This window comes from Nerophis ophidion, linkage group LG25, assembly GCF_033978795.1.
Source record: "Nerophis ophidion isolate RoL-2023_Sa linkage group LG25, RoL_Noph_v1.0, whole genome shotgun sequence".
In the NCBI taxonomy this organism is placed as follows: domain Eukaryota; kingdom Metazoa; phylum Chordata; class Actinopteri; order Syngnathiformes; family Syngnathidae; genus Nerophis; species Nerophis ophidion.
Window position 1 is genome coordinate 6,296,822 of NC_084635.1, and position 25,445 is coordinate 6,322,266.

Here is a 25,445-nt window from a genome sequence, read left to right on the forward strand (position 1 = left end):
ATGTCAGGAAGTAACTTGCAGGATGCGTTGTGCGAATAAAAATAGTCACGCTTAACATGTCATAATTACAGTGGTGATATACTAAACTGGGACATTAAGTATTGGATGTGAGAGTTGCATGAGAAAGTTGTACTCGATGTATTTTTGCAGATTTTTCTTCCATATATTCAGAAATAATATTTTACCACTATTAATGAGGATCATGTTATTGAGGTCAATGCTGCCTCACATAATGTTTGTAAAGACACTATAGCTTGGGACAGGTTGCTCTTCACACACACACACACACACACACACACACACACACACACACACACACACACACACACACACACACACACACACACACACACACACACACACACACACACACACACACACACACACACACACACACACACACACACACACACACACACACACACACACACACACACACACACACAACACACACTTATCTTATATCGCTACACTTAACAGTGACCACTGAGAATTCAAAATATATACATTATATAACACAGGCCTGGGCAATTATTTTGGCTCGACGGACCAAATTTAGAGAAAAAGTGTGTGGGGCCGGCATATTTATTTTTTAGGAACACTAATACAAAACCTCACAATAATGTCTGATTGAATGCTAAAAACGTTATGACGGACCACCTTCAACAGAATGGAATTTTAAATTGCATTACTGAATGAGACAGCCAGAAGGTACATGAAAATAAAGAATGTGGGATTTTCAACATTAACTATTAGGGGTGTGGGGAAAAATCAATTCGAATACGAATCGAATCGTTTACGTTGTGCGATTCATTTTTTAAAAAATCTATATATTTTTTTTTTTCTTATTTCTTTTTTATCAATCCAACAAACCACTACACAGCAATACCATAACAATGCAATCCAATTCCAAAACCAAACCTGACCCAGCAACACTCAGAACTGCAATAAACAGAGCAATTGAGAACAAACCAAAAGTAATGAAACAAAAAATGAATATTATCAACAACAGTATCAATATTAGTTATAATTTCAGGATAGCAGTGATTAAAAGTCCCTCACTGACATTATCATTAGACATTTATAAAAATAAAAAAAAAGAACAATAGTGTCACAGTGGCTTACACTTGCATGGCATCTCATAAGCTTGACAACACACTGTGTCCAATGTTTTCACAAAGATAAAATAAGTCATATTTTTGGTTCCTTTAATAATTAAAAAAAATTTACATTATTGCAATCAGTTGATAAAACATTGTCCTTTACAATTATAAAAGCTTTTAAAAAAAAAATCTACTACTCTGCTTGCATGTCAGCAGACTGGGGTAGATCCTGCTGAAATCCTATGTATTGAACAAATACAGAATCATTGTGAATCGGAAAAATATCGTTTTTGAACCGAGTATCGAATCGAATCGAAAAAAAATCGATATATTATCGAATCGTGACCTCAAAAATCGATATTGAATCGAATTATAAGACACCCAAAGATTCACAGCCCTATTAACTATGAATGATAAAACACTGAATATTGACAATAACTGAACGTCACTCCCCCTCTCGGTCGACATGTTTTACAATCAAGCGAAATGGAACGAAAATGCAATAAACACAGCGAAATATGAATGAAAAGGGTCAAAAAAGCACTATCTTCTATCTGAAATATATCACCAAGCTTTAGAACTTTGTTGTAAAAATCTCCTTCCACGTCTGTCCCTGACACCCGCATTTCAGGCTGGCCGCTCTGGAAACACTGTGGAAACGCTCCCCACCCACACTGCTTGGTACCTCATCTGAGCTGCCATAGTAACTAGTATATAATGCAAAAGCACAGATTCCGACCATTGAAATACTTTGTATAGTTCATTACTTACGGGAATTTGAAAACATTAATGCACATCATATTGGCGGCTTCAGTTTCCATCTTAAAGATCGTAAAAAATGTTTTTGGGAATGCCAGATTGAACAGGTTAACGGGCCGCATTAATTTGCCCAGGTCTGTTAGAACAGGTTAATCTAAAGCCTATTTCCTATTTTGTCAATAAGATACCATTCAATTAAACATTTTCATTTGTTTTTTAGGATCATTCAAACCATGTTTGAGCAGCAAAAACTCACCGGTTTTGAGAGGTGAAGATGAGCCGGAAACTTTCTCCTGCCATGTGTATTTTTTCCCAAAAGAGTTGTTGTTTAGCGTGTCCTGTGGAAAAGGAGAGTTTGAGAACACATTAAGGAAGCGGTGGGGGGAAAAAAAAAAAGGATCTTTGCATCCGGAGACTCCACGTTTTGTCCCTCTCTCACCCCACAACACACACAAAGCTTTTTTTTCCGGTAAATATGCACTGAATGAGTCTTTTGTCTGAGCGTAGTGGTGTGGATTTAAAGGGAACCAGACCTTTTCCCTACTGGGAATATACAGCAACAAAGATATGTTCAATGCAGATGACAGCAAACATGACATGTCTGGTGTTAGCTTGGTCTATTAATTCCAGAAAGTAGCTTTACTAAGATGTTTCTTTTGAAGTCAAGTGCAAATTGAATGGCAGTAAATTATTATGCTTGTTATGATGATGGCAATTATTATTATTACTTATCATAACTAACAACACAATCATGCACAGCACTGTAACACGGAATGTACTTTCCGAAATATTGATTGTCTTGACACTGAGGTGGGTATTGGTATCGAATAGGGATGTATATATCAATATTCCAAATCAACACCAAATTCGTCAGTTTTACAGTGGGGCAAAAAAGTATTTAGTCAGCCAGCGATTGTGCAAGTTCTGCCACTTAAAATGATGACAGAGGTCTGTAATTTTCATCATAGGTACACTTCAACTGTGAGAGACAGAATGTGGTAAAAAACCCCAGGAATTCACATTGTAGGAATTTTAAAGAATTTATTTGTAAATGATGGTGGAAACTAAGTATTTGGTTAACCATTCAAAGCTCTCACTGATGGAAGGAGGTTTTGGCTCCAAGTCTCACGATACATGGCCCCATTCATTCTTTCCTTAACACGGATCAATCGTCCTGTCCCCTAAGCAGAAAAACAGCCCCAAAGCATGATGTTTCCACCCCCATGCTTCACAGTAGGTATGGTGTTCTTGGGATGCAACTCAGTATTCTTCTTCCTCCAAACACGACGAGTTGAGTTTATACCAAAATGGATACATGGATGATACAGCAGAGGATTGGGAGAATGTCATGTGGTCAGACGAAACCAAATTACAGGCTTCCCAAATGCTGTAATAAATTAAGCATGAGTTGACTTGAAACCGTTTAATGTTGCACTTTTTATATATAGAAGAAAAGTTTTGTCATTTTATTTAATCCAAGCAACAACTTGAGGCAGTTTAATGTGGATTAACGTGGGCAGAATTATTATAGTGTTCCCAATGTTAAAAGGATAAAGCCATTGTTTACAAATTTTGTAAATAAATAACTAAAAAAAATTATATTTTGTTGTTTTCTTTCTGTACCGAAAATGAACCGAACCGTGACCTCTAAACCGAGGTACGTACCGAACCCACATTTTTGTGTACCGTTACACCCCTTATATATATATATATATATATATATATATATATATATATATCTATATACATATATATATATATATATATCTATATATAGATATATATCTATCTATATATAGATATATATATATAGATATAGATATATATATCTATATATATATATAGATATGTATATCTATATATATATATAGATATATATATATCTATATCTATATATATATATCTATATATAGATATATATATATCTATATAGATATATATATCTATATATATATATATACATATACATATACTTCGATAAGGTAGCGACTTGTCCAGGGTGTACCCCGCCGTCCGTCCGATTGTAGCTGAGATAGGCACCAGCGCCCCCCGCGACCCCAAAGGGAATAAGAGGTAGGAAATGGATGGATTGATGGATATAGATAAATGTTTTTTATTTTTTTGTGTTTGTTTTTAAACTGACAATATAAACTTCCAGTGTAACAAATGTAAAACAAAAATGTCTTAAGTTCAGACAAACAGTGTCCTCTCCAGTGGACATCGTAAATTACTTTGAAAAATGTTGATTCTTATAAAGGTTAACGTTTAATAATGTAAATACCTTCACAAATTAATACTTGGCCGCCTTGGCATCAAATATATTTTCCGGGTGATGGTTTATCAAGTAGCTTCTCATATTACTTGTGTTCCCTGAAGTGTAGTGTCACCCAATTTTTTTTTTAACTTATAAAATAAATTAACAAATCCATTTATTGAAAAAAAATGTGGGTTAAAACATCCCAACTTCTGACCGGCTTTATGTGTCGTCTTGGAAACGCTCCAGATGCAGGCGCCGACTTTGCCTTGCAGTATGCAGACCAAAGAGGTTGTGTTTTTGCCAAAGTTTGTTTGTCGGTCTGTTAGCAACGTAACTCTAAAAGTTATAGATGGATCTTAATTTTTTTTTTACTTCAGGAAATGTCTGTAAAAACCATATTTTCTCTCTCATTTTTAACATCCCACACACAGACCTCACATATTTGCGCTACACAGGGAATTTTGGGAGATGTAGTTTACTTCCAGACAGGCCAAAAACTACACTGACCAAGTTTCATTTTACACCGTCATATTTCACGGTATTATTGCGATGATTTTGATACCGAAATACTGCAATATTTATAATAATGTTACACACCTACCGACTACTAATGTTATTTTTCAAAAATATCTATGTCTTGTACGTTATTTTTAGTTGTTTTTTACAGTTAATGTTGTTGTTACATGGTTGATAGTTTTGTTATTTTGTAATAGTGCCTTGATTTCTCAAACAATTGTGGTAATGAGGGAAATATTTGTTATTTATGTACCATTACTTTGTTGTAGATTGATGTATTTTGCATTAAATTTGTTTTCATTATCATAACAATTTATGTTCTCATAATCATAATCAAATAACAAGAAGCAAATGTACAAATGTATTTAACGATAATGACATTTCAAGTTGGTATCAGCCCTGTGTTTATTGGTTTTAGATCGATACCAACATTCCCAGTATTGCCAAACTCTACTTTCTCAATTCAACGCGAGTAAAGCAAACAAACTTAGTGCAAAGATATTGTGCACAAACTAGTCAGTTTATAATTAGTGCAAATGTAAGAATAATAATAATAATAATGATAATAATAATAACAATTATAATAATGAAGTGGGCGGTATAGCTCGGTTGGTAGAGTGGCCGTGCCAGCAACTTGAGGGTTGCAGGTTTGATTCCCGCTTCCGCCATCCTAGTCACTGCCGTTGTGTCCTTGGGCAAGACACTTTACCCACCTGCTCCCAGTGCCACCCACACTGGTTTAAATGTAACTTAGATATTGGGTTTCACTATGTAAAGCGCTTTGAGTCACTAGAGAAAAGCGCTATATAAATATAATTCACTTCACTTCACTTGAACTGTATTTCTTACGCACTTTATATTTATTTTTCTAAAATAAAAAGCTGTAAACTTTCTGTGGTTATTTCCTCTTCCTCTGTCCACCCACCGAAGATGCATGACTCAGTTCCCATTCTTGTGTACCAGGCGGAGACGGAGCCGTTGTCGGGGAAACGAAATAAGTGGGAGCATCTTGCCATGGATACAAAAAGATAGTTGCTAAGGTAAATGACGCACAGAGTGTGAGTATTAGCTTAGTTAATGTGATATCACATGACTGACAACTAGACAACCCCCTCATATGATCTGACACATCATTATACTCATGGATTATCTCTTTCATCCAGTTCCTTGCATTCTCAGGGCATTGCATCCATTGTAAGTGGACTGTTTAGTTTCTCTTAGTTTTGCCTCATGCTCACAGACTTACTGAGAATTGGTCAGATCGAGTCTGGGGAATCGGTGCAGGGCCCAAACTATTTATCCTCCACATGCGCTGGCAAGAATGGTTATAAATGGGTTGTACTTGTATAGCGCGTTTCTACCTTCAAGGTACTCAAAGCGCTTTGACACTACTTCCACATTTACCCATTCACACACACTGATGGAGGGAGCTGCCATGCAAGGCGCCAACCAGCACCCATCAGGAGCAAGGGTGAAGTGTCTTGCTCAGGACACAACGGACGTGACGAGGTTGGTACTAGGTGGGATTTGAACCAGGGACCCTCGGGTTGCGCACGGCCACTGTACCACTACGCCACGCCGTCCCCTTATGGCGTTAGTTTAATTAAAAGATGCAAACAATTTACAATACCATACATCACATTTACAGTTTGTCATTACATGTCCGAAAAGGAATAGAAAAAAGCAGAATTTAGGTTTTCAGAGCAATTTCTGTACTAAATCTGTAACACAAACAGCGAGTAAAAAAATTATAAATAAGCAAGTAATACAATTAATAAGTAAAAAATAATAATACATAACAATAAATAAAGTTGTTATAAAAAAAAGTAAAGTAAGTTATGATTCACATAATGAGATTAATAAGACTATGTCATTTTTCAATAAAGTTCAAGATGTTGATCAGGATTTTTCTTCTTAGTCCTTTGTAAACACTTGGCGTTTGAACAGTTTCTTGAACTGGATACTATTAATACTTTGCTTATTAATCCATCCCATTATATAATTCCATATAATGATTACTTACAGTAAATGTTGTACGTGCATAAAAGTGTATTTCTTCCCGAAGTTTACAGTTCCATTTTGTTGAGAATAATTGTTGAACATTTATGGGTAGCAGGTTATAGTTTGCTTAGCACTAGGTCTGTCAAGAGAATATTTTTTGAATCAGAATAACCACACTCCAGAACTGTGATTATCCATCCATCCATCCATTTTCTAACGCTTATTCCCTTTCGGGGTCGCGGGGGGCGCTGGTGCCTATCTCAGCTACAATCGGGCGGAAGGCAGGGTACACCCTGGACAAGTCGCCACCTCATCGCAGGGCCAACACAGATAGACAGACAACATTCACACTCACATTCACACACTAGGGCCAATTTAGTGTTGCCAATCAACCTATCCCCAGGTGCATGTCTTTGGAACCCACGCATTCACGGGGAGAACATGCAAACTCCACACAGAAAGATCCCGAGCCTGGATTTGAACCAAGGACTGCAGGAACTTTGTATTGTGAGGCAGACGCACTAACCCCTCTGCCACCGTGAAGCCGTGATTAGTCGTGAATTAATTTGGATTATTTTTATACAAGGCAGCACGGTGGAAGAGGGGTTGGTGCATCTGTCTCACTATACAAAGGTCCGGAGCAGTCTTGGGTTCAATCCCAGGCTCGGGATCTTTCTTTGTGGAGTTTGCATGTTCTCTCCGTGACTGCGTGGGTTCCCTCCGGGTACTCCGGCTTCCTCCCACCTCCAAAGACATGCACCTGGGGATAGGTTGATTGGCAACACTAAAATTGGCCCTAGTGTGTGAATGTTGTCTGTCTGTCTGTGTTGGCCCCGCGATGCAGAGTTAATTTTGACAGCAAAATTTGATTTAGTTTTAGTCATAGTCTTTTGACTAAAATGTAATTTAGTTTTAGTCATAATTTAGTTATTTAAATTGTTTTAGTTTTTGTCTAGTTTTAGTTGACGAAATATCATAAGATTATAGTCGACGAAAACTACAGTAGATTTAGTCGACTAAAGGGTAATATGTAAACTTTCCCTTCAATTTCTGAAAGTCAAAGCAAAACAGCGGAAAAATCACCGATACAAGTCGTGAATTAATTTGGATTATTTTTATACAAGGCAGCACGGTGGAAGAGGGGTTAGTGCATCTGCCTCACTATACAAAGGTCCGGAGCAGTCTTGGGTTCAATCCCAGGCTCGGGATCTTTCTGTGTGGAGTTTGCATGTTCTCCCCGTGACTGCGTGGGTTCCCTCCGGGTACTCCGGCTTCCTCCCACTTCCAAAGACATGCACCTGGGGATAGGTTGATTGGCAACACTAAAATTGGCCCTAGTGTGTGAATGTCAGTGTGAATGTTGTCTGTCTGTCCGTGTTGGTCCCGCGATGCAGAGTTAATTTTGACAGCAAAATTTGATTTAGTTTTAGTCATAGTCTTTTGACTAAAATGTAATTCAGTTTAAGTCATAATTTAGTTATTTAAATTGTTTTAGTTTTTGTCTAGTATTAGTTGACGAAATATCATAAGATTATAGTCGACGAAAACTACAGTAGATTTAGTCGACTAAAGGGTAATATGTAAACTTTCCCTTCAATTTCTGAAAGTCAAAGCAAAACAGCGGAAAAATCACCGATACAAGTCGTATTTTGATGAAAATCATGTCTCAAATGTAGTATTTCACGAGTAAGCCGTGTAATAAACGGGATAACGTCGAGTGAGTTGTATGTTGTGGAAAATGCTTACCTGTGTGTGGATTTCGGGGTGATTGGACTGTAAATGTCCCTTCAAGTTTGTTGTGTTTTTCCCCGTAATCCTCCCGCTACATTTCTTACACAGCGTCTTGTTATCTTTTATCCATCCATTTTCTACCGCTTATTCCCTTTCGGGGTCACGGGGGGCGCTGGCGCCTATCTCAGCTACAATCGGGCGGAAGGCAGGGTACACCCTGGACAAGTCACCACCTCATCGCAGGGCCAACACAGATAGACAGACAACATTCACACTCACATTCACACACTAGGGCCAATTTAGTTATCTTTTACGTGACATAAAAATTTTCCCTAATGTCCTCTCTCCTCTTCCTCCCCGGCATTGACATGTTGTCTTCTGCAGTCTCAAACGCAAACTACGTTTACGTAACTTCCTTCCCACGGCGCTCTGATCGGTTCTCTTCCCAACTCCTCCCGCCTCTTCCTAACGAAATGAGTTCCGATTGGATCTCGTCTCTGGCAGACATTTTCGTCTCGTTTTTATCCGTTGACGAATATATCAATACACCTCGTCATCGTCTTAGTCCACGAAAATTATTTTTTATTTAGTTATTGTCTTGTTTTAGTCAGGAAAAAAAAGGTCGTTGACGATAACTATGACGAAAATTTTTCGGCAAGAAAATGAACACTGCTGCGATGAGGTGGCGACTTGTCCAGGGTGTACACCGCCTTCCGCCCAATTGTAGCTGAGATAGGCACCAGCGCCCCCAGCGACCCCAAAGGGAATTAGCGGCAGAAAAAAGATGGATTGAATATGATATGAATAACATTTGCTGAAGAAAATACTCCAATATTTGTATACAAATGTTATTTGGTAGTCAGAATGTCAGACAGGAACATTTTTTTAATGATTTGCTGAACTGCAAGTCATTGATTTGCTCAAAACTTGGTGACAATAAGTATACTAGGAATTAAGTCTACATAACAAAGCTATTTGTAATAATATTGCAAAGGTACTGTTACTTATCTATAATGTAGTAAACACACTCACACAACTTAACATAATTCACCATTTAAATCTGCATTAACTCTTCTAGTTTAAATAGGTTTTGAAACAAACAAGCTTGTTTACCGTTTCAGATTCATTTACCATGAATTGATTAACGTGGACCCCGACTTAAGTTGAAAAACTTATTCGGGTGTTCCCATTTAGTGGTCAATTGTACGGAATATGTACTGAACTATGCAATCTACTAATAAAAGTATTAATCAATCAATCAATCATAAGATGACAATGTTAAAATCTTTTTTTGGTACAATGCGATCTCAGCTCCATTACTCACAGGTGACCTATGTTCTCCAGTAAGCAAAAAAAAAATTCACGTTTAGCCCGTAGTTGCAACTTGATGCTCTAGTTTGTATAGTACAGTTGCTTCATCCTTGCTGTAATTGTGACTTTCCAAGCTATTGTACGACAAATCTGCTGTAGTGATACGAATTACATCTTCTAGCAGGATTTGGTCCTCACAGATGTTAAGTGGTTTACATGTGGTTGGCTTTCCGTTTAGCAACGACTGATGTTTAACTTAACTGTGGTACTTCTGTTGACAACATAGACGCAGGTAAATCGCCGGCATAGTGTTGTTTTCTGCTTGTTGTCAATGTAGCATGCATGCTATCGACGCCATCCTTGAGTATGTGTTTTGCTTTAAGATGGTAGAAAACCCCGTTTCCATATGAGTTGGGAAATTGTGTTAGATGTAAATATAAACGGAATACAATGATTTGCAAATCCTTTTCAACCCATATTCAGTTGAATGCACTACAAAGACAAGATATTTGATGTTCAAACTCATAAACTTTATTTTTTTTTGCAAATAATTAACTTAGAATTTCATGGTTGCAACACGTGCCAAAGTAGTTGGGAAAGGGCATGTTCACCACTGTGTTACATCACCTTTTCTTTTAACAACACTCAATAAACGTTTGGGAACTGAGGAAACTAATTGTTGAAGCTTTGAAAGTGGAATTCTTTCCCATTCTTGTTTTATGTAGAGCTTCAGTCGTTCAACAGTCCGGGGTCTCCGCTGTCGTATTTTAGGCTTCATAATGCGCCACACATTTTCGATGGGAGACAGGTCTGAACTGCAGGCGGGCTAGGAAAGTACCCGCACTCTTTTACTATGAAACCACGCTGTTGTAACACGTGCCCTGACATTGTCTTGCTGAAATAAGCAGGAGCGTCCATGATAACGTTGTTTGGATGACAACATATGTTGCTCCAAAACCTGTATGGACCATTCAGCATTAATGGTGCCTTCACAGATGTGTAAGTTACCCATGCCTTGGGCACTAATACACCCCCATACCATCACAGATGATGGCTTTTGAACTTTGCGTCCATAACAATCCGAATGGTTATTTTCCTCTTTGTTCTGGAAGACACCACGTCCACAGTTTCCAAATATAATTTGAACTGTGGACTCGTCAGACCACAGAACACTTTTCCACTTTGCATCAGTCCATCTTAGATGAGCTCGGCCCCAGCGAAGCCAGCGGCGTTCCTTGGTGTTGTTGATAAATGGGTTTTGCTTTGCATAGTAGAGTTTTAACTTGCACTTACAGATATAGTAGCCAACTGTAGTTACTGACAGTGGGTTTATGAAGTGTTCCTGAGCCCATGTGGTGATATCCTTTACACACTGATGTCAGTTTTTGATGCAGTACCGCCTGAGGGATCAGCGGTCCGTAAAATCATCGCTTACCTGCAGTGATTTCTCCAGATTCTCTGAACCTTTTGATGATTTTAACGGACCGTAGATGGTAAAATCCCTGAATTCCTTGCAATAGCTCGTTGAGAAATGTTGTTCTAAAACTGTTCGACAATTTGCTTACAAAGTGGTGACCCTCACCCCATCCTTGTTTGTGGATTACTTAGCATTTCATGGAAGCTGCTTTTATACCCAATCATGGCACCCACCTGTTCCCAATTAGCCTGCACACCTGTGGGATGTTCCAAATAAGTGTTTGATGAGCATTCCTCAACTTTATCAGTATTTATTGCCACCTTTCCCAACTTCTTTGTCATGTGTTGCTGGCATCAAATTCTAAAATTAATGATTATTTGCAAAATGTTTATCAGTTTGAACATCAAATATGTTGTCTTTGTAGCATATTCAACTGAATATGGGTTGAAAATGATTTCCAAATCATTGTATTCTGTTTATATTTACATCTAACACAATTTCCAAACTCATATGGAAACGGGGTTTGTACCTCAGTTTCATCTCAAGTTCTCTTTTGAAGTAAAATTGCCCGCCTCTCATCAAACCGTGTAACAATGCGTGAGTCTTAATCTTCATTCACTTTTGATAAGGCGATCATTTATTTTTATTAATCAGGTGTTGACACGTTAACATTGACAGCCCGACGTTGTACAAAATTTTAGTTGTTTGCAAATCATTGAAATTCAATATTTTTGGATTAATAAAAAAGGGTTTGTTTGTTCTCTATATTCAAAATAATGTGTTATTCTGACTGACCTATTTTGTAACACAATTAAGTGAATGAAGTGTACTTATGTAGTTATTTCCCCATATTTCTACATAATAACTCAGGTCCGGTAACACTAGCTAATAGTAGGAAATATGTAGTGATTTTTGGTCCAGTACATATTTTGCTTTATTCATTATTAAAACATTTCTCTCATTAATTATTACACCCTAAAATCTGATTTATTTCACCCATTCACTGTTTACTCCTTCTCTTTGCATTTGTGTTTGACTTCCTCTTTTTTGGGGCGGTATAGCTCGGTTGGTAGAGTGGCCGTGCCAGCAACTTGAGGGTTGCAGGTTCGATTCCCACTTCCGCCATCCTAGCCACTGCCGTTGTGTCCTTGGGCAAGACACTTTACCCACCTGCTCCCAGTGCCACCCACACTGGTTTAAATGTAACTTAGATATTGGGTTTCACTATGTGAAGCACTTTGAGTCACTAGAGAAAAAGCGCTATATAAATATGATTCACTTCACTTCTTTTGCTGTTACCGAATTGCATTATTTAAGTTTTACTTAGTCTCTTTTTGTCAAGCCATCTTTTTAATTTGTTAATTTCTTCTGTAATTATTTGTATTAGACTTTGTATGTTCTCTCCTGAACAAAATACAGTTGTGTCATCTGCAAATAGTACTAATTGTAAGTCCTTTTTAACTTTACAAATGTCGTTTTTATAGAGTTTGAACAATTAGGGTCCCCAGTATTGATCCCTGGGGTATGCCACAAATTATATTTGGCGCCGTACATGTTTTTTGCCTATCTTCATCTATTGCGTCCTGTTAAGTAGCTTGTTATCCACTTCAAAATATTCTGATGCCATTCCAGTCTAATTTCTTAATTTTGATTTTGTATTAATTGCGTCAAACGCTGTAGTTTGAGCCATTACCACAGAGTGATTGGGTTTTGTCTTTTGTGGTGACACCTCTGCCAGCACAACAATAGTCTCTCGTTAGCATTCCCTTCAGTTTGATTGATACTTTTATTAGTAGATTGCACAGTTCAGTACATATTCCGTACAATTGACCACTAAATGGTAACACCCCAATAAGTTTTTCAACTTGTTTAAGTCGGGGTCCACGTTAATCAATTCATGGTACAAATATATACTATCAACATAATACAGTCATCACACAAGTTAATCATCATAGTATGTACATTGAATTATTTACATTATTTACAATCCGGGGGGTTGTGGACATTGAAACAGTGTAGGTCTTATTTAGTAGGATATGTACAGCCAGCAGAGAACATAGTGAGTTCACATAGCATAAGAACAAGTATATACATTAGAAGTACATTTGAGTTGTTTATAATCCGGGGAGACTGGATGTGAATGGAGGAGGGTATTAGTAAAGTGTTGAAGTTGCCTGGAGGTGTTGTTTTAGAGCGCTTTTGAAGGAATATAGAGATGCACTTACTTTTATACCTGTTGGGAGTGCATTCCACATTGATGTGGCATAGAAAGAGAATGAGTTAAGACCTTTGTTAGATCGAAATCTGGGTTTAGCGTGGTTTGTGGAGCTCCCCCTGGTGTTGTGGTTATGGTGGTCATTTACGTTAAGGAAGTAGTTCGACATGTACTTCAAGGAGGTGTAGCGGATTTTATAGACTAGGCTCAGTGCAAGTTGTTTGACTCTGTCCTCCACCCTGAGCCAGCCCACTTTGGAGAAGTGGGTTGGATTGAGGTGTGATCTGGGGTGGAGGTCTAAAAGTAACCGGACTAGCTTATTCTGGGATGTTTGGAGTGTAGATTTGAGGGTTTTGCAGGTGCTGGGGTACCAGGAGGTGCAAGCGTTATCGAAGAAGGGTTGAATGAGAGTTCCCGCTGGAATCCTCAAGGTGCTTTTGTTGACCAGAGAGGAGATTCTGTGGAGGAATCTCGTTCTTTGGTTGACCTTTTCGATCACCTTGGTTGCCATTTTATGACAGGAAAGATTAGCCTCTAGAATGGAACCTAGGTAGGTGATCTCATCCTTCCTGGTGATAACAATGTCATCCACTTTAGTAGTGAAGTCACTGACTTTAAGAAGGTTGATGTGGGACCCAAATAGGATGGATTCCGTTTTACCTAAGTGTATGGATAGCTTGTTGTCAGCGAGCGAGTTCTATCAATGGTCAAAGAAGCAGCCGAAGGAGACTATCATAACCATTTCTTAATCAGATAACGGTGATTTTATTGAGTAGAAAGTATGTGATCACAGATGAGCTGAAGTTTAAAATGCATATAAGACTTGTACAAACATACCTAAAACAAATGTGTTGCGACCAGATGGGAGATTAGCAGGACTCAGGATTAATCCTGATATCATGTTGGTCTTTCTGTCTAGTGCATTTACTCAAACAGCCTTATAAAGACCAGACGGCAAAAATAATACCTGCCGTGTAGGTCTGATTTTGAAAAACAACATTTACCGTATTTTTCGGAGTATATGTCACACTGGAGTATAAGTCGCACCTGCCGAAAATGCACAATAAAGAAGGAAAAAAAAACATATATAAGTCGCACCGGAGTATAAGTCGCATGTTTGGGGGAAATGTATTTGATAAAACCCAACACCAAGAATAGACATTTGAAAGGCAATTTAAAATAAATAAAGAATAGTGAACAACAGGCTGTACGTAATATGAGGCATAAATAACAACTGAGAAGGTGCCTGCTATGTTAACGTAACATATTATGGTAAGAGTCATTCAAATAACTATAACATATAGAACATGCTATAAGTTTACCAAACAATCTGTCACTCCTAATTGCTAAATCCCATGAAATCTTATACGTCTAGTTTCTTACGTGAATGAGCTAAATAATATTATTTGATATTTTACGGTAATGTGTTAATAATTTCACACATAAGTCGCTTTTGAGTATAAGTCACACCCCCGTCCAAACTATGAAAAAAACTGCGACTTATAGTTCGAAAAACACGGTACTTACTAGAGCAGGGGTCACCAACGCGGCGCCCGCGGGCACCAGGCAGCCCATTAGGACCAGATGAGTCGCCCGTTGGCCTGTTCTAAAAAAAACTCAAAAAGCAGCACTTACCAGTGAGCTGCCTCTATTTTTTAAATTGTATTTATTTACTAGCAAGCTGGTCTCGCTTTGCTCGACATTTTTAATTCTAAGAGGGACAAAACTCAAATAGAATTTGAAAATCCAAGAAAATATTTTAAAGACTTGGTCTTCACTTGTTTAAATACATTCATTTATTTTTTTTACTTTGCTTCTTAATACAATTTTTGAGAAAAAATACAACCTTAAAAATGATTTTAGGATTTTTAAACACATATACCTTTTTACCTTTTAAATTCCTTCCTCTTCTTTCCTGACAATTTAAATCAACGTTGAAGTAAATTTATTTATTTTATTGTAAAGAATAATAAATACATTTTGATTTAATTCTTCGATTTAGCTTGTTTTTTCCACGAAGAATATTTGTGAAATATTTATTCAAACTTATTATGATTCAAATTCAAAATAATTATTCTGGCAAATCTAGAAAATCTGTAAAATAAAATTTAAATCTTATTTCAAAGTCTTTTGAATTTCTTTTAAAAATGTTGTTCTGGAAAATCTAGAAGAAATGAGGATTTGTCTTTGATAGAAATATAGCTTGGTCCAATTTGTTATATATTCTAACAAAGTGCAGATTGGATTTTAACCTATTTAAAACATGTCATCAAAATTCTAAAATTAATCTTAATCAGGAAAAATTACTAATGATGTTAATTTTTTCAAAACGATTCGAATTAGCTGGTTTTTCTCTTCATTTTTTTGGGTTGAATTTTGAAGAGTTGAAATTGAAGATACACTATGTTACAACATTTTATTTTCATTTTGTTTGTGTTTTCTCCTCTTTTAAACCATTCAATATGTGTTTTTTTCATCATTTATTCTCTACAAAAAAACCTTCCGTAAAAGGAAAAAAAATGTAAGACGGAATGACAGAAAGAAATACCAATTTTTTATATATATATTCATTTAGATTTACCTATTCAAAGGTCCATCCATCCATCCATCCATCATCTTCCGCTTATCCGAGGTCGGGTCGCGGGGGCAACAGCCTAAGCAGGGAAACCCAGACTTCCCTCTCCCCAGCCACTTCGTCTAGCTCTTCCCGGGGGATCCCGAGGCGTTCCCAGGCCAGCCGGGAGACATAGTCTTCCCAACGTGTCCTGGGTCTTCCCCGTGGCCTCCTACCGGTTGGACGTGCCCTAAACACCTCCCTAGGGAGGCGTTCGGGTGGCATCCTGACCAGATGCCCGAACCACCTCATCTGGCTCCTCTCCATGTGGAGGAGCAGCGGCTTTACTTTGAGTTCCTCCCGGATGGCAGAGCTTCTCACCCTATCTCTAAGGGAGAGACCCGTCACCCGGCGGAGGAAACTCATTTGGGCCGCTTGTACCCGTGATCTTATCCTTTCGGTCATGACCCAAAGCTCATGACCATAGGTGAGGATGGGAACGTAGATCGACCGGTAAATTGAGAGCTTTGCCTTCCGGCTCAGCTCCTTCTTCACCACAACAGATCGGTACAACGTCCGCATTACTGAAGACGTAAATTGAGCAAATTGGCTATTTCTGGCAATTTATTTAAGTGTGTATCAAACTGGTAGCCCCTCGCATTAATCAGTACACAAGAAGTAGCTCTTGGTTTCAAAAAGGTTGCTGACCCCTACTAGACAAATGACATTGAACAGCACCAAATGCAGATGCCAGGCAGAATATTGATTTCCAAAAAGCCACTGCGGTCAGAATCTCTGGTTGTTTAACCATGAAGTCTGCCAAAAGATACAGCCCTGAGTGTCCTGTTACATTTTTTTTTTTCATTCACTGACCTGGAAACAGTCACCCAGTTCCCTGTGTGCCTACTTTACTTGCAACGCTGTGGCACTCTGAATAACACTAGCGAGAAAGCATCGACACGCATTCTTGCGTAATCACCTCGAGCAAAGCGGTAAAAAGTTTCTACGGCATCAGTTCCTTTATCTGTTAGCATAGTTATACTACAATTAATCCTGGATTTGGAATGTTGCCGATTGCTCACAAATATTATGAGAAACAAGAACACATGTTTTTTTTTTTAGGATTTTAATGATGATAAAAAAAAAAACACTTTATGGCTGTCGCCGTCGTAGCCTTCAAAGCCCTCTAAAACAACTTCAAAAACCTCCATCAACGTTTTATGTACACACTGCAAGTCTATATATAATGTAGTAACACACCTATATATATAGGTATAGCTCGGTTGGTAGAGTGGCCGTGCCAGCAACTTGAGGGTTGCAGGTTTGATTCCCGCCTCCGCCATCCTAGTCACTGCCGTTGTGTCTTTGGGCAAGACACTTTACCCACCTGCTCCCAGTGCCACCCACACTGGTTTAAATGTAACTTAGATATTGGGTATCACTACGTAAAAGCGCTTTGAGTCACTAGAGAAAAGCGCTATATAAATATAATTCACTTCACCTGTTCATAGCAACTTGTAATCTGTACAATATTTACCGTATTTTGGTAATTTTAATCATTTCCAGGACTAATTTCTTCCGTGCGTTGTTTTCCGTTTCCATAGCACTCCTGACTTATGGCAACAACTGCTTTCTACTTACTGATACAAAGGCATGTGAATTTGCACAATACAAAGAAAGTGATTATTTTTGGTCAAATGAGGATTCACAACCTTATCTTTTTGAACCTGAATATAAGGAGGATGAACAACTGCTTTCCCATGATATTTATTATTATAACAATGCCAGAATTCCAAAGTTTTCTTATAAAATGCTGACTTTGTGTCAAGTAAAAATGGACACTTTTCATGAAATTGCCCACATTTTAAGCTTTTCTTGTAAAACTGCGACTGTTATCGAGTAAAGTTCCAACTTTTATCATAATATCGCTACCTCTTTAGGACCAACCTTTCTAGGTCTATAAAGATTTGTATGTACAACATTAATAATATATACATACTATGCGTCTGCCTCACAATACGAAGTTCCTGCAGTCCTGGGTTCAAATCCAGGCTTGGGATCTTTCTGTGTGGAGTTTGCATGTTCTCCCCGTGAATGCGTGGGTTCCCTCCGGGTACTCCGGCTTCCTCCCACTTCCAAAAGCATGAACCTGGGGATAGGTTGATTGGCAACACTAAATTGGCCCTAGTGTGTGAATGTGAGTGTGAAGGTTGTCTTTCTATTTGTGTTGGCCCTGCGATGAGGTGGCGACTTGTCCAGGGTGTACGCCGCCTTCTGCCCGATTGTAGCTGAGATAGGCGCCAGCGCCCCCCGCGACCCCAAAGGGAATAAGCGGTAGAAGATGGATGGATGGATGGACGTACTATGCAAATATATATATATATATATATATATATATATATATATATATATATATATATATATATATATATATATACATATATATATATAAAAAAAGCTTGTTGTGAAAAATGAGTTGGGATTTCACAAGGAAAAAGTCACAATTTCACATGAAAAATTTTGAATTTTTCAACAGTATTAATAATAAGTCGTCATTTTACTCAACGGCCCTGCGATGAGGTGGCGACTTGTCCAGGGTGTACACCGCCTTCCGCCCGATTGTAGCTGAGATAGGCGCCAGCGCTCCCCACGACTCCAAAAGGGAATAAGCGGTAGAAAATGGATGGATGGGATGGAACTACTGCTTATAGAAGCCAGCACAAAGAATGGGTGAGACGTTGCGACGTTGATAATGCATTGCTAGCCACCAAGAACAAGACCATTTTTTAAAAGTTAGAATTTTAAAAAAAAAATACTTTTGTCAACTTGTCTCTCACAATGATTGTGAACAATAGACAAAATTCCCCAAAAATATTGCAGTTCCCCTTTAAGGGTGAGTTACATTTGTTAATTTGGGATAGGATTGAATATGATGTGATATACTTTATTTATTCTAAAATGGGGACATTATGTGGTTGCGGTGCAGATTTAAAAACAAAGTACCTATAAATGACATTAAAAAAGTATTATCTTTTCATTGTCCATTGCTTCTCTACGTTTGATCTCGCTTGTGGCTGCGGCACCGATGCTTTTCCCCGCACTTATGATGTGGGCCGACCTCAACACGTTACGAGCGTATGTCTGTGCCATTAAAGGAAATGATTGGGTTACGTTTTACAGCTCTAATAATAATTTAACAATCTGTTTATTATTGTGGTTGTACCTTACAGGGCTGTACAACTGCACTGCATCACCCTGAGGTCGTGTACCATAAGTTTTCCCAAATACAGTCGTGGTCCAAAGTTTACATACACTTGTTAAGGACATAATGTCATGGCTGTGAAGAGTTTCCAATAATTTCTACAACTCAGATTTTTTTGTTTGTCACAAAAAACATTCATGAAGTTTGGTTCATTATTGGGTTACGTTTTAAAGCTCTAATAATAATTTAACAATCTGTTTATTATTGTGGTTGAACCTTACAGGGGTGTATAGGCGGTATAGCTCGGTTGGAAGAGCGGCCGTGTCAGCAACTTGAGGGTTGCAGGTTCGATTCCCGCTTCCGCCATCCTAGTCACTGCCGTTGTGTCCTCGGGCAAGACACTTTACCCACCTGCTCCCAGTGCCACCCACACTGGTTTAAAAATGTAACTTAGATTTTGGGTTTCACTATGTAAAGCGCTTTGAGTCGTTAGAGAAAAGCGCTATATAAATATAATTCACTTCACTTCATTTATGAATTAATTATGAGTCTACTGAAAATGTGACCAAATCTGCAGGGTCAAAAGTATACATACGGCAACATACATTATCAATTTTGGTAATGTAGAAAAGTTACAATCAAATCAGCTTCATAGCATGGCCTCTTAACTTCATGTGAGTGATTATGATTGACCACATCTGTTGACTTCTCTGAGCCCGTTTAAATAGGGCTCATGTGATGCAGTCATTAGACTCGGTTACAAACGCGACAATAGGAAAAGCCAAAGGAACTCAGCACCAATCTGAAAAAACAAATCATTGACTTGAACAAGTGAGGAAGGTCACTTGGAGCCCTTTCAAAGCAGCTTAAGGTCCCAAGAGCAACTGTGCAGACGATTATCCGTAAGTAAAAAGTGCATGGCACAGTTTTGTCACTGCCACGATCAGGAAGAAAACGCAAGCTATCACCTGCTGCTGAGAGAAAATTGGTCAGGATGATCAAGAGTCAACCGAAAGCCACCAAAAAGCCAGTCTGCAATGAACAGGAAGCTGCTAGAACACAGGGGTCAGTGTCCACAGTCAAGCGTGTTTTGTATCGCCATGGACTGAGAAGGAAGCCCTTGGTTCAGAAGCAACACCTTAAGGCTCATCTAAAGTTTGCTACTGATCACACCAAATATTAACATTGCAGTATGTATACTTTTGACCCAGCAGATTTGGTCACATTTTCAGTAGACCCATGATAAATTCATTAAAAAAAACAAAAAAACTTAATGAATGTTTTTTGTGACAAACAAGTATGTGCTCCAATCACTCTATCACAAAAAAACTAAGAGTCGTAGAAATTATTGGAAACTCAAGACAGCCATGAGATTATGTTCTTTAAAAGTGTATGCAACCTTTTGACTGTAGCTGAACATGTAAACAAACTATAGAATAGAGGCGAATTTCTACGCCACTGCAAAATGAAATGCGAGACAAAACCAGAAGATATGCGATTCACTGCACATTTCCATGATTGCAGACATAATTTCTGACGCGGTAATACCTAAGCAAGTGTCAAGTAAGTAAAAATAAGTGACAATGCAGGAGACAGGATGACTTCCTGAGAGCGAGCAATTATTTCCTTCATCCTTTCTAGTCCTGACAGTTTGAACAAAGACAGGGAACTCGGAACAATCGCACAGCGGCATTGACAGCCATTTTTCCACCTCAGAGAAAGTGGACGAATGGAACACAGTGGATCATGTTGACAGCCTGCAAGCCCGGAGCAGTGGGTGTGGAATCACCCACAAGATGCATCATCATGTAGACTTTCCAGCGTGGCATGGATAAAGTATGAATAAATGTCAAATATAATCTAAATATATATATTCACAATATTGATGGGTGGTTATAGATCCTGTGGGACTCAAAACAATGCAATAATTTCAAACCTGAGGCTATTTCAAAGCAAAATGGACATGGAGCAGCTGAGTTTAGCAAGGATAATTAAGTAGAAGTATTTGTTATGATCCGTTTCCCGGATCATATATGGTTTTGGGTTTTGAGTCTTTTTGTGTTTCTTGATTATTTCTTGATTGTAGCTGAGATAGGCGCCAGCGCCCCCCGTGACCCCGAAAGGGAATAAGCGGTAGAAAATGGATTGATGGATGGATGGATGGATTATTTCTTGACTCTTTCGATCCCTGGTTTGTGCACTTCCTCGTTTTGTCTGGTTACCTTGGTTTCACATTTGTCCCGCCTGCTCTTGTTTTTACGCGCACCTGAGTTTGATTGTGTGCTTGAGTATTTAAGCCTGTTTTCAACCTCAGTTCTTCCTGGATGTTTTTTTTTTTTTTGCAGTAGGCAACAGTCACAATGGCATTTCCTTATCTCTTGTACCTTTGCTAAGTAGCTCCTTAGCTTCCATGCGCCCGGCACGCTCTTCTTGGACTTTTTGGACTGCATGCTAAGTTTAGCGCAGGGGTCGGGAACCTTTTTGGCTGACAGAGCCAAATATTTTAAAATATATTTCCGTAAGAGCCATATAATTTTTTTTTTTTAACACTGAACACAACTAAACACGTACATTTTTAAGTAAGACCAACACTTCTAGAGTATAATAGGTCTCTTATCCTTTGTAATAACATTGTTTTCTGAAGCTAACTGTGGAGGGGGCGTGGCCTACGGGCCTGCAGCGACAGGTGCGTAGATGGCCCACCTGGGCCTTGTTATCTAATCACCTGTCGCTCTGCGCTCTGTTATAAGCAGCAGCCAGGCGGAGAGACTGGGTTTGGGCTGGAAATACTATTGCTGGAAAGCAACTAAGAGACTTATTTAATAAAAATATAAAATATTGTCACCCTGAAACAGGCTCTCATGTCGTTGCTTGGGGGTCTGAAAAACCCCCAGGAGGGCAAGCCCCACACTAACCAATAATAAAAAAATAACTTCTTACCATTAACGCAACTTCTTGAACAGGTGCGGTAAAAAACGGATGGATGGATTAAAAATGCATGAGAATGTTTTATAATTTTAACATTATATTTAACACTGTGATTACAAGTGGAATTATTCATTACTTATCGTGTTAAGCAACGTCAGGTCAGATTTATCAGAGAGCCAGATGCAGTCATCAAAAGAGCCACATCTGGCTCTAGAGCCATAGGTTCCCTACTCCTGGTTTAGCATTAGCTTCCTGTGCGTAGGCACGCGCTTTATTTTGACTTTTGTACTAGTGTTATGTGATAATTTTTATATTAAACCATGCTCTTACCTGCTATTCCTGCCTGTCTGGTCCTCGTGCATCTTGGGGTGACACCACGCACATACAAAATGCGTTCCCGACGTAACGGTATTTGTATTTCAAAAATATGTATTCAGAGACAAAACTTTTTGCACAAACTAAAGCCAACCAAGATTTTCAGCCATGTTTACCAAATCATGGTTTACAATGTACGAGAAACATATTATTGAACATCTGTTGAAGATATGTTCCTCTAGAGTTGAGACAAGCTGAACCAGAAGTTTAAAGCTAACACAGCACAACACAGTCTAAAAAAAAAAGATACAGTAGCACCGCGTTCCACAACCTTCCTCGTAACTCGAAACACTCGTTTGTCAAATGAGCCTAGCCCATTGAAATGAAATAAAACCTGTTTAATCTGTGCTTGGCCCAAACTAAACATCACACTGTTAACCTTTTGAAAAGAAAAACACAACTTTTAGATAGGAAATATTGTTTGAACAACTGTGAAGTGAAGTGAATTATGTTTATATAGCGCTTTTCTCTAGTGACTCAAAGCGCTTTACATAGTGAAACCCAATATCTAAGTTACATTTAAACCAGTGTGGGTGGCACTGGGAGCAGGTGGGTAAATTGTCTTGCCCAAGGACACAACAGCAGTGACTAGGATGGCAGAAGTGGGAATCGAACCTGCAACCCTCAAGTTGCTGGCACGGCCACTCTACCAACCGGTGGGTGGGGTTGAGGTGTGTGGGGGGGTATATTGTAGCGTCCCTGAAGAGCTAGTGGTGCAAGGGTTTCTGGGTATTTGTTCTGTTCTGTTTATGTTGTGTTTGTCTCGAAATGTGTTTGTCATTTATGTTTGGTGTGGGTTCACAGTGTGGTGCATATTTGTAAAAATGTTAAACTTGTTTGTACGGCCACCCTCAGTATTACCTGTATGGCTGTTGACCAAGTATGCCTTGCATACACTTGTGTGTCTAAAACGCAGTAGATATTATACAAATGTACCATGGTACAAACAACTACAGTAGTACAACACGTCTTCCTATGAGGAAGCAGTGCCTGGGGACTATCCTATTTCTGGGGCTGAGGTCGTTGAGGTAGTTAAAAAGCTCCTCGGCGGCAAGGCCCCGGGGGTGGACGAGATCCGCCCGGAGTTCCTTAAGGCTCTGGATGCTGTGGGGCTGTCTTGGTTGACAAGACTCTGCAGCATCGCGTGGACATCGGGGGCGGTACCTCTGGATTGGCAGACCGGGGTGGTGGTTCCTCTTTAAGAAGGGGGACCGGAGGGTGTGTTCCAACTATGGTGGGATCACACTCCTCAGCCTTCCCGGTAAGGTTTATTCAGGTGTACTGGAGAGGAGGCTACGCCGGATAGTCGAACCTCGGATTCAGGAGGAACAGTGTGGTTTTCGTCCTGGTCGTGGAACTGTGGACCAGCTCTATACTCTCGGCAGGGTTCTTGAGGGTGCATGGGAGTTTGCCCAACCAGTCTACATGTGCTTTGTGGACTTGGAGAAGGCATTCGACCGTGTCCCTCGGGAAGTCCTGTGGGGAGTGCTCAGAGAGTATGGGGTATCGAACTGTCTTATTGTGGCGGTCCGCTCCCTGTATGATCAGTGCCAGAGCTTGGTCCGCATTGCTGGCAGTAAGTCGGACACGTTTCCAGTGAGGGTTGGACTCCGCCAAGGCTGTCCTTTATGAAATAATGTAATAATATTGTTCAGCATTTGCCTTCAGGAGCAAACTTTTGCAGGAGTCTCCTACAGGCTGCTTGTCCTTCATGTAACGATAGGAACTAGAGCAGGGGTAGGGAACCTATGGCTCTAGAGCCAGATGTGGCTCTTTGGATGACTGCATCTGGCTCTCAGATAAATCTGAGCTGACGTTGCTTAACACGATAAATAATGAATAATTCCACTTGTAATCACAGTGTTAAAAATAACGTTAAAAATATAAAACATTGTCATGCATTTTTATGTTTAAGAAGTTGGTAAGAAGTAATTTATTTATTATTGGTTAGTGTGGGGCTTGCCCTCCTGGGGGTTCTTCAGACCACCAAGCACTGACATGAGAGCCTGTTTCAGGGTTACAATATTGTTTTATTTTTCAATAAGTCTCTCAGTTGCTTTCCAGCAATTGTCTTTTACTCTTTCGTTCTCGCTCGCGCTCTGGTTTCTAGCCCCAAGCCCGTCTCTCCTCCTGGCTGCTGCTTATGACACAGCAACAGGTGATTAGATAAAAAGGCCCAGGTGGGCCGTCAACGCACCTGTCGCTGATTTGGAGGCCGGTACTGGCAACACCCCGCTTCGCTGCAGGCCCGCAGGCCACGCCCCCTCCACAGTTAGCTTCAGAATAACAATGTTATTACAAAAAATAAGAGACCTCTCTAGAAATGTTGTTTTTTCACAAAAATGCATGCGTGTTGTTGTGTTTAGTGTTAAAAAAATACTATATGGCTCTTACGGAAATACATTTTAAAATAGTTGGCTTCTTGGCTCTCTCAGCCAAAAAGGTTCCCGACCCCTGAACTAGGGAATGGATGTCGGCTAGGAGAAATCAGCGTTGACATGAAAGTGATATGTTTGTCTGTGTCCCAAAGATAACGCTCGACCACAAAGTTTGTTGAGTCAGCAATTCTCAATATTTTTATGGATAAATCTGTGTTGTTTTCTGTGGAGGATGGCCCCAGTTTGTGTGATGGGAGTGACGCTGAGGCAGGGCTGACTCGCACAATAGGCTGCCAACCAGTGGGAGATCTTTTCAATGGTACATTTCTCCTCCGTCGCACAGTGCCGAGGTTTGTGTCGATCTCTGAGCGGCGCTCAAATGTGCAGTCCACAGTTAAATCAATTCTTATGTAAATGAAGCGGGAAAAGCAACGTGTAACAATGTATTATCTCTTGATAACTAAAACCCTGTGACAAATACTACTTTAACCGAAAGTGAAAGTGCTCGTAACTCAAAATGATGCACCCAATATAAAGCATATCAAAAAGCAGAGCGACAGTTTGTGTCTCAAATGCAGTTGAGGTACCACTGTATTTGCTATTTTTATTATTCTTTAACTCTATTCATTTACCGTGTTTTCCGAACCATAGGTCGCACCGGATTATAAGATAAGATAAGATAAGATAGTACTTTATTT

At 39.2% G+C, this 25,445-nt stretch overlaps 1 protein-coding gene across 2 annotated transcripts in view; it reads right to left on the bottom strand.

The window, feature by feature from the left end:
• The window catches only part of LOC133542869 (C-Jun-amino-terminal kinase-interacting protein 1-like), a 147,055-nt gene that overhangs the window by 36,631 nt on the left and 84,979 nt on the right, over window positions 1-25,445 (bottom strand). For both annotated transcript variants that reach the window (XM_061887081.1, XM_061887082.1), the window contains exon 4: window positions 2,119-2,200. In XM_061887081.1, coding sequence (XP_061743065.1) covers window positions 2,119-2,200 — 82 coding nt within the window. The remainder of the gene's footprint in view (window positions 1-2,118; window positions 2,201-25,445) is intronic.